At 41.3% G+C, this 10,181-nt stretch overlaps 1 protein-coding gene across 2 annotated transcripts in view; it reads right to left on the bottom strand.

The window, feature by feature from the left end:
* The window catches only part of ACSM3 (acyl-CoA synthetase medium chain family member 3), a 31,119-nt gene that overhangs the window by 4,172 nt on the left and 16,766 nt on the right, over positions 1-10,181 (bottom strand). The window contains exons 5-10 of one of the 2 annotated variants that reach the window (XM_075564589.1): positions 8,244-8,387; positions 7,972-8,128; positions 7,645-7,724; positions 5,444-5,570; positions 4,174-4,254; positions 262-363 (exon numbers count right to left, since the gene is read on the bottom strand). In XM_075564589.1, the coding sequence (XP_075420704.1) occupies positions 262-363; positions 4,174-4,254; positions 5,444-5,570; positions 7,645-7,724; positions 7,972-8,128; positions 8,244-8,387 (691 nt within the window). The remainder of the gene's footprint in view (positions 1-261; positions 364-4,173; positions 4,255-5,443; positions 5,571-7,644; positions 7,725-7,971; positions 8,129-8,243; positions 8,388-10,181) is intronic. The other variant, XM_075564590.1, reaches the window with a different exon arrangement.

Raw genomic sequence — 10,181 nt, 5'->3', positions numbered from 1 at the left:
TATTCTGATTTGGAGGTCAAATTGTCTGGCTTCCTTATGTAAGTACCTTAACCTGGAAGTGATTTATAATAGAATTTGGATAGTTCTTGATCATGAAAGCTCTGATTTACAACGTCTCTAGGAGACATTAAAAATAACAAGTGCTCATTAGTGTCTGTACAGAGTCCCTCATCTGCATGATGATTATTCAGGCCAGGTACCAATCCACGGCCCATCTTAAGACAAATCTTTTGAAAATAAAAGATTACTAGCAAGTCTTACTACATATCGAGTAAAAAGGCCAAGTGGTCGTTGAGGTAGAACTTGAATTCCAATATCTCCTTCTTGTCCAGGAGGTAGAACATTGCCATTTACATCTAAAATCTAGAATAAAACAGAATAGCTTTATTTGAAGAAATTTTGTTGTCACAATTAAAACTTTTATTTTGCAATTTAGAGATAGAGGCTTCCATTTTTTTAATCGTTTTATTGGGGGTTAATGCAACTCTTATCACGATCCATACTTCCATCATTGTGTCAAGCACATTTGTTGCCATCATCATTCTCAAAATATTTTCTTCTCTAATTGAGCCCTTGGTATCAGCTCATTCTACCCTCCCCCCGCCCCCTGTGCCTCTTCCCTCACAAACCCTTGATAAGTTGTTATTATTTTGTCATGTCTTACACTGTCTGATGTCTCCCTTTACCCACTTCTCTGTTGTCTGTCCCCCATGGGGGGGCTTATATATAGATCCTTGTGATCAGATCCCCCTTTCTATTCCACCCCCCAGTATTGCCATTCTCACCACTGGTCCTGAGGGGTTCATCTGTCCTGGATTCCCTGTGTTTTCAGTTCCTACTGTACCAGTGTACCATCCTCTGATCTAGCTGGATTTGTAAGGTACAATTGGAATCATGATGGTGGGGAGGAAGCATTAAAGAACTAGAAGAAAGTTGTATGTTTCATTGTTGTTATACTGCACCCTGACTGGCTCGTCTCCTCCCCGTGGCCCTTCTGTAAGGGGATGTCCAGTTGCCAACAGATGGGTCTTGGGTCTCCAATCTGCACTCCCCTTCTTCACAATAATATGATTTTTTGTTATTTGATACCTCATCACATAGACAACCTCATGATCACACTGTCTGGTGTGCTTCCATGTGGGATTTGTTTCTTCTCAGCTAGATGGCTGCTTGTTTATCTTTGAGACCCCAGATGCTATATCACTTGATAGCTGGGCATCATCAGCTTTCTTCATCACACTTGCTTATGCACCCATTTGTCTTCAATGATCATGTCGGGAAGGTGAGCATCATGGAATGCCAGTTTAATAGAATAAAGTGTTCTTGCATTGAGGGAGTACTTTAGTCAAGGCCCAATGTCCATCTGCTACCTTAATACTAAACCTATAAATATATGCACATAGATCTATTTCTCCATCATCATATATGAATATATTTACATATGTACATGCCTGTACTTAGACCTCTATAAATGCCCCTTAGAGGCTTCAATTCTAAGTATGGATATGGAGAATGAAGACCACCCCTCCCAAAGAATTTTATAGCTACTTGGCCATAGTAAGAGAAGCTAGAATAAGGTCCAGTTCCCCTTCACCTCGTTAGTTTATGGAACAGCTAGAACAATAGGTTTCTTGACTCGTTAATAAGTGTGCCTAAGTTTGAAAAACTATAGTACCATGGATTTAGTAGAAGATTGACCCTGGAATTATTACCCACCTTGTAACTATGTCCTGGGGTCACATGGGCATGAGGTGACCCCAGCCACTACACAGCTAGATAATGAAAACCCAAGAACCAATCCCCATGCTGCTTCCTTCCTAGCATTTGTCACTCTAGTGATGCTATAATGAAAGAAGTTTTTTAACTTGCCACTCCCATTGAAGATGAAACACTATTAAAACTACAAATCCATTCGATTATCAATGAAATCAAAAGTAATACTTAGAATCTTAAGGATTTGGTCAAAGGGGTAAACATCATTAATTTTATTGCATCTTGATTCTAGAGTACACATCATTTTAGTAACGTGACAAACTTGGAGGAATTTTCAATGTGCTTTGCTGCAGCCCCAAATATGATGGCTTAATTGCAGAAAGCACTTATGGGATTGAGCTGCCAGTTGGCTGTTCACTATTCACAGGCCACTGTTGTTGAAAGGACAAGTAGCAGACAGGTGGTGGCTATTTTAACATACTCAGTGGGCAGACATGTTCTCAAGCTGCCTGTCACTTCAAATAAACTGGCAGCATTCATTCCCATGACAAAATGTAAATTAATATGCAGAAATTAGGGTTATGGAGAACGCTTTCCTGTTGCTCGTTTCTCTTCAGTTGGGATAGATGGTGATATTAACATGTACAATTTTTTAATAGTGTCATATGCTAACATTTAGAAGGAATGCGTAATGCATTCCTTGATGAACCAACATTTTCCAAATGTTGTTACTAAAAATCTATTGTAAACGAAAAAGTCTGGTTGATTTTAATGTAACAGTATAAAGAAAGGTATTGGTGAAACTACCATTTTCCATGTTTGGGTGTTGTATCAAAAGACGTATACTCAGTTACCTGGAATGATTTTAAAATCTTTTCCACTCTATACCCTGATGTCGCCTTAAAGTTAGCCTGCCTGCCTGAGCATTATGCTATTTTAACACCAGTCTATGTGGGATCAAATTTATAATACACGCCTGCAAGATTAGATAGAGACTATGGGGCACTGAGTTTGTTGGTGAGAGAGGGGGCAATTGGTTGTACAGCGGCAAGGATGTCATCAGTATCCCTAAGTTGTACATGTAGAAACAATGTTTTACTGTGCATGCTCTCGACAAAATAAAATGAGGAAAATCTTTTTTAAAAAGACAGCCAACATTGCTACTGGACTTCCCCACAGTGTCAACTTTATACAACTTCTCTTTTTCTTGCTAAATTAAAGTGGGTGAATTGGCTCCTGTGCTTCAGGGCACGGGCCTTTAATGTGACAAAATGTACTAGGGTAACCTTTGTTTAATAGTAAGAAAGAGCTCAACCAGTTACACTACCAATCGTGAAGAGAACACTTTCCGTGCACCTTCTAGCAGGGAAGGGCTAACAGCCAGAATGTAAAACTCGGAAGGCAAAAGAATTCTAATCATGAAAATTTCTTTTTACAGCTCGTAAGTAAATAATTGAACGCTACAAATTCCTACCCAGTCCTTCAAAACATGCTTGACTCCAAGGACCAAGGACTTAAGAGTTCCTGGGGGACGCAAATGCACTGGACTATTAGCCACCAGGTTCAAACCCACCCAGAGGTGGACAAGAACGAAGACCTAGTGATCTGCTTCTAAAAGGTCAAGCCTTGAGTGTTTCCGGGAGCAATTTCTACTCTTCATAGATGGGGTCACCATGCGTTGGAATTAACCAGAGCTAACAGTGACCACCGAGGGATTCTTGATGGAAAGGAAGTAAGTTAACCAATCACTCGTCACTGGCTACTCTTTAATAAATGGGAAAGCAGTCGATCTCTTGGGAAGAATCTCTCCTATGTCTTAGCGCTCACAAAGTCCTAAAATGTTGCACCATGACAATTACGTAACTTTGGAGTTCAAAGATTCTGTTACCCAGGTGGTTGGAGCACATCACCTGACACCTGAAAGTCATTGCTTATGCTCTTAGAGTACCAGTTGTACCCTGCGACATTGGGAAAACTGTTGATTTTCTCCTGTCAAGCTGTTTATTGTATATTAACTTGTGAAGTTAAGACTGAACCCTGAACCAGCTCAAAGGAGAAACTTGGCCGTTTTCCTCCTGCAAGCGTTGCAAGAATGAATTTAGAGTTTCTCCAATCAACCAGGTCTCTGGGGCCACAGCGACGGGCTCTCCTGGACCCTGGCAGTCTGTCATCCAATGGAAGTGTGGTGCTGTGGTTCCGGGACCACCAGTGTACATCAGTTCTTTACTTTTGTGTGGTTGATCTGTAAATGAGTCTAATGTTAATATCTCTCATAGGTTCCTTCAGGGAATTAAAGGGGCTAATACAAGTAACATGCTTAGGATTAACAAACAAACAAACAAACAAACAAACCAAAACATGTTTAAACGAGACCAACAACACATATCTGTGCATAACAACTGCGTTCACAATCACAAGACTCCTCACAAACCTAAGGAGAGGGTGGGGAGATAGGCAAACCTTAACATCAAAGGCAGGAGAAGGCTTTCCCATTGAGCCAGGTTTAATTTTCATTCCCTTAAAATTTCCACAGACCAGCACCTAAGTAGGAAGGAAAAAGGAAGATCACTACCAGCAAATTTGAACTAGACTCAAAACCGATTCCGCTCTCACGGGGTAGCCACCATCAACATCGACGATAAAACAACAATAAACCTATAGTTACTAAACAATCCACATTTATTATAAACCTAAGAACCCAGCCCACTTCCGCTGATGCAATTCCGACTCCTAGCAACACGTAGGACAAGGTCCTGCTCCTGTCCATGTGCTGTGTAGGGTTTCCAGACTGAAGGGCCCAGGGAGACCACTGCCACCTCGCTCTCCTATATAGCAGTTGGTGGCTGGTGAGTTCAAACTGCTGGCAGCCAAGTGCTTGAACCACTGTGCTGCCACGTGTACGATTTTTCATTAATTTCATAATTATTTCTATAAGCTCATGAAGGAACTCTTTTAAAGTCTGTTTTGCCAAGGAATTGTCGAACAAACTTGATATTTCAAGGAACTCAGTTTTCTGGTTTTCTTTTTTTTAAAAACAGTTTTATTGAATTTAATTCACATGTTAAGTGATTCAATAGTTTAGAGAGAGCTTTTCTCTTGAAGTAGCTCCAATTAGCACCAAGTACCCCATGATGTAAGGCAGTGCTTCTCAACCTTTCTCAGGCTGCAACCCTTTCAGACAGTTTCGCATGTTGTGGTGACCCCCAACCATAAAATTATTTTCGTTGCTACTTCATAACTGTGATTTTGCTACTGTTATGAATTGGGCTACCCCTGTGAAAGGGTTGTGACCCACAGGTTGAGAACCGCTGATAAGGGGAAAATTCTCACTATAAAGCTAGTATTATTTGTAGTCAGTTTAAAAAGACTATAAATGTCTCACAGATGTTCCATAGTGTGTTTCTCAGTAACTGCTATTTAACCAATAAATATATGTTTTTTAATCTGTTGTAGAGCTTGCTTGTAACTAGGTTCCCTCAAACTTAAAAAAAAAATACTCTTCTGCTAACCACATCATTCCTTCTCTATCCCTTAAATAATCAAAAGCCTTTCGTAACCCACTGCCATTGAGTTGACTCAGATTCATAGCAACCCTCTAGCACAGAGAACTGCTCTTTAAGGTTAGGAGGCTGAAATCTTGTGGAGAGCAGACAGCTTCGTCGGACACTTGGATCGTTATTCATCTGAATGAACCAGATCTTGTCCTGTTGTCTCAGCGGGGCCAACATACCGTTTCAGTCTGTCCGTATCCTTCATAGATGTCCAGGCCTGTCCTGTTTTTCCATTGTTCCGTCACTTCAGGGTTGATTGGCTCTCCAGCACTCACGCAGTGCTTTAAGCTTTTGAACTTACAGTTTCTTAGGAAACAGATAACAAGTTAGGTTAGGTTAGGAGGGAAAATGGAAGAAAGGGAAATTCAGGATGCATCTAGTCTCCTTTCCCCAATATACCCTGAACACTGGGGTGTCTTTGCTCCAAAAAGGGAGACCATTTGTTGCAATGAAAAGCCATGCTCTCGCAGGCTTTGCTTGGGAATACATTCTACAGTTGATTCCAACTCGAGGTGACCCACGTGTGCCAGGCCAGAACTGGGCTCCGTAGGGTTTTCAGTGGCTGATTTCTGGAAGTTGATCACCAGGCTTTGCTTCTCAGGTGCCTGTCAGTGGACTTGATCCTCTAACCCAGTGGTTCACAACTTTTCTCATGCCGTGACCCTTTAATACAATTCCTCATGTTGTGGTGACGCCCCACAATAAAATTATTTTCATTGCTACTTCCTAACTGCAATTTTGCTACTATTAAGAATTGTCATGTAAATATCTGCTATGCAGGAAGTATTTTCATTGTGACAAATGGAACATAATTAAAGCATAGTGATGAATCACAAAACAATATGTAATTATATTGTGAACTATTTATTTCTAAGGACAAATGAAATTTTGTCTTGAAGCTTGGTGTAGCATGGGTAATGGTCTTCACACTGGGTACTCGTAGGTGGGCGTATCTGAATGTGGGTGTAAAGCCTGGAGACGGATAGAGGAGCGGTGGTCTCAGTTCCTAAGACCATTGGAGCTATGTGTTTTCCGTTGCTCATTGTTGACCCCTCTGAAAGGGTCGTTTGACTCCCAGAGAGGTCGCGACCCACAGGTTGAGAACCGCTGCTCTAACCTTTCATTTACTAATAAAGGATTGTTAAATGTTTGCACCACCTTTTAATGTTTCCTTAGATTAGGCACCACCTAATAACATTTAAGCCAATAATTAAAAGTTTCTCAGTTGTCTGATAAAATTGTGAAATGCTAAATGGTTATACAAAGACCGAGGAAGCTCCTAGGTAGTGCTGCCCAAGAGAACCTGTGCCATCAAAGGGATGCTCTCCAGTACAGTACCCGTGAGCCTTATATTGCTAGTGAGGACTTGAAACATGGCTGAAGAACTGGATTTGAAATTTGATTTCATTCAAATTTAAATAGTCACACGCAGCCAATGGCTACCATATTGAACAACACGGTTTTAGGATATATGAGGGGCTTCAAGAACTTCCTGGCAAATGGGCTTCAAAGATAATGGAATTTTCCCATGACCCTTTGAAAGCACTCATATTGTGAAAGGGGAAGAAAGCAAGGTACAAACTTTGTGCCTATTATGCTATGGCTTTAAAAGAGAGGGGCAGAAAATATGCATATTGACTTGTATATGCATTGATTTTAAGAAGGGTGTACAGGAAATTAGAAACATTGGTTCTTTGGAGGAGGAGAACTGGGTGACTAAGAACAAGGATTAGAGGGGACCTTTCACCGTATGTTCTTACATACCTGTTGGATTTTATATCATCATGTCATTGTATTCTCTATTCCAAAATTAGGTGTTTACCAATCTACCCTTTCCAATGGAATCAGCAGTAAAGTAAAGGATATTCATCTTCTTCTTTATTGACTGGCATAGAGTTCCAAATAAGAGCGACTTCTCTACTTTCTCAGCTCAGGTAATAGCCGCCACCCAAAAGGTTCAGCAGCTTGTCACACCATACCCACTGGGCTGAGCAACCTAAAATATAATGCTCCCTATGCTGCCCTTGTTTGGGGAGCTCACATTGGCAACATTTTATAAATGATAGTTATAATCATTGATAGCAAGAAGGGGGAGGTGGAAAAGAAAGCTCGCTAAATCCTTTACAGCTTCCTTTTCCCTCTTTCCCTACCCAAAACCAAGCCCCTTGCCATAGAGCTGATTCCAGCTCCTAATTCCCCTCCGGAACAAGGTTACCAAGGCTGTAACTCTTTAGGGAAGCAGACTACTAAGCCTTTCTCAGTGGAGCAGCTAGTGGGCTCAAACGGCCACCTTTTCAGTAGCAGTCACACATTTAGCCACTACCTCACCCCGGCTCCTCCCTTTCCCCCAACAAAGTGTCGATGTATCCATTTTTCTTACCTAGTCAAATCGTCCTGAACAAGCATTCGGTATGCAGTTGGAGCCGAACAAAAGACAGTGATGGGAAACTTGGAGAGAGTCTGAAATTTAGAAGAAGTGAACGCTTGGCCTTACAGCTGTCATAAGTACGTAAATGGGAGGCAACAGGAGCCCTTGTTGTTCCTTTTCACATAAGTGCACCCTCATACCTTTGCATAACTTTTCAGACTTACTCTCAACATGTGAAATCCCTTACATCATTTCGTTTACTCTGATGTCTATAAGTGGCTGCACTTGCTAATTCTGGTCATACATTTCTAAATGCTGCCTGCTTGGGTTCTGCCTTACTTGCACAATAGAACTTGGCTCAAAGCGTGGCAAATAATGTGCAAAGACACATGCTCCTTGGATCCATGGAGAAAAGACACTACTCCAGGCAGACTTCGCCCAGCCTGTGTCTGAGGTATTCCACATCACATCAGAGGGTGTCAAGTCCAGCCAGAACCTGGAAACACAAAGAACAGGCCTGATACAGATGGGGGCAAGGATTAGAAAAAGCTAGTAAATGAATTGTCATTTTTATAGTTTTGACACATCAAGCTGCTGTGCTGTGGAAATACCTTCCATTTACAGATAACCCTATACCAAAACTGCCGTGGGTGTGTTCGGTCATCTTAGGCGATCCGCTAGTTCCACTGGTAAAGTAAATGGCCATCGGCTCATTGTGCTTTGTCTTCACACAGGTGTGTTTATCGCTGACATGTCTACGAAAGAAAACAACAATGATTCCCCACATAAGGAGACTGCAGAGCTGACCTCTTCATCTCACGGATCAGTGCCCAGTTGACCTAGGTTCAAAGTCAAGTTCAAAAAGCCGCCTCTCCATCTGGCTAGGGGCTTTCTGGAATCACGTTAAAACTTTACCATCAATGCAAAAAGTCATCTTTTCCTGGTGGTGAAATGTGGAAGCATTTAAGACTCTCAAGAGTTTCTTTTAATCTTGTCATCACAGGTACATAAAGACCTAACCCTTCTGCTCCAATGTAAAAATACTTTTAAAATGGTTTTAAAAAATTTTTTGAGTATGTCAATAGGAATCAGTTAATGGTATAAAGCAGGAGTTACTAACCTGTAGCCAACAGACCAGATAGGGCCCGCCTCCTGTTTTGTTTTTTTTTCTTTGAAAATAGAATTTGGAAAACAGCCATGTCTATTCATATATTGATTCCCTGTATATATATCTATATATCTGTATCTATCTCTTTCTCTATATATATATGATGCAATAGAAGAGTTGAATCACTGTATTAGGGATTATATGGCCTACAAAGCTTACGATATTTACTACCTGCCCTTTTATTTTTTAATGTAGTATTTATTTGGTGAATTTACATGGGAGGTAATTTGCAGAAGAAAAGATACAGACAGGTGCAGCCTTCGGTGCAATCTCAAAAATTTTCAGAGCAGGCAATAGAATCCACAAGGATCTATCTTTCCTTTGTAGAGAATGTTTGCCAACTCCTGAGAAAATTGTTTCCCACAAATGTCCACATAGTCCCAGCTAGACAAAGCGTTAAGACTAGAGAAGCATCCATGCAGAGGAAGAAATGACCCCGCTCAAAAGGAAAAAGTATTTTGGTTCAAAGAGTAATGGGGCTGCTATATGTTATCCGTAGCCATGCCCTTGAGTCGATTCCAACCATTGGCGACCCTCTAAGACAGAGTAGAACTGCCCTCCAGGTTTTCCAAGGCTGTAATTTATATATCATATAATTTAATAGTTCAATCAAAGACTCTATTCTTTATGGAACCAGACTGCCACATCTTTCTCCCATGGAGCTGTATGTGGGCTTAAACTGCCACCTGTTGGTTAGCAGCCAAACACCTCACCACTGCACCGCTAGGACTTTCTGCTCATATAATAGGGCAGCTGAAAAGTAAAATCTGCACACAGGAGACAGAAAATGCAGCAGTTAAAATTTGGACTCAAAATCCAACATGCCTAGATTTGAAACCCAGCTCTGTCAAATTCTGGTACAAGGCCCGAGGTGGTCCAAATGGTTACTACCCTCTGCTGCTAACTGAAAGGTTGGGGGTTCAACTCTACGTGGAGGCACCTCAAAAGAAAGACCTGGTTATCTGTTTCCCCAAATTCAGCCACTAAAAATCTTTCAGAGCACAGTACTACTCTGACACACTTGGGATCACCATGGGCCAGAGTCACCTTGAAAATAATTGGTGTTGATGTGAGATTTTAATTAATGAATATATGAGAATCTATAAGCAAAATATTGAACGATACAGGAAGCATCAAGAGAAGATGGAAAGACTACCCAGGGTCACTGCGCCAAGAAGAACCACGTGGCATTCCACCATGTCAGGAGGTAGCATATAAGCAAGAGCCAGTGGTGCTGAAGGAAGACGTTCAAAATACACTGAGTGCAGTAGGCAAAACATTGAGGGAACACCACTGAACTGTTCCCGAAAGCCCAAGCAGCACTGGAAGCACTCACTTATTCCAGGCAATTTGGAAGACAGCTACTTATCCACCTGACTGG

Source organism: Tenrec ecaudatus, chromosome 12 (assembly GCF_050624435.1).
Source record: "Tenrec ecaudatus isolate mTenEca1 chromosome 12, mTenEca1.hap1, whole genome shotgun sequence".
NCBI lineage: Eukaryota > Metazoa > Chordata > Mammalia > Afrosoricida > Tenrecidae > Tenrec > Tenrec ecaudatus.
This window is presented reverse-complemented; position numbering and strand designations above follow the sequence as displayed.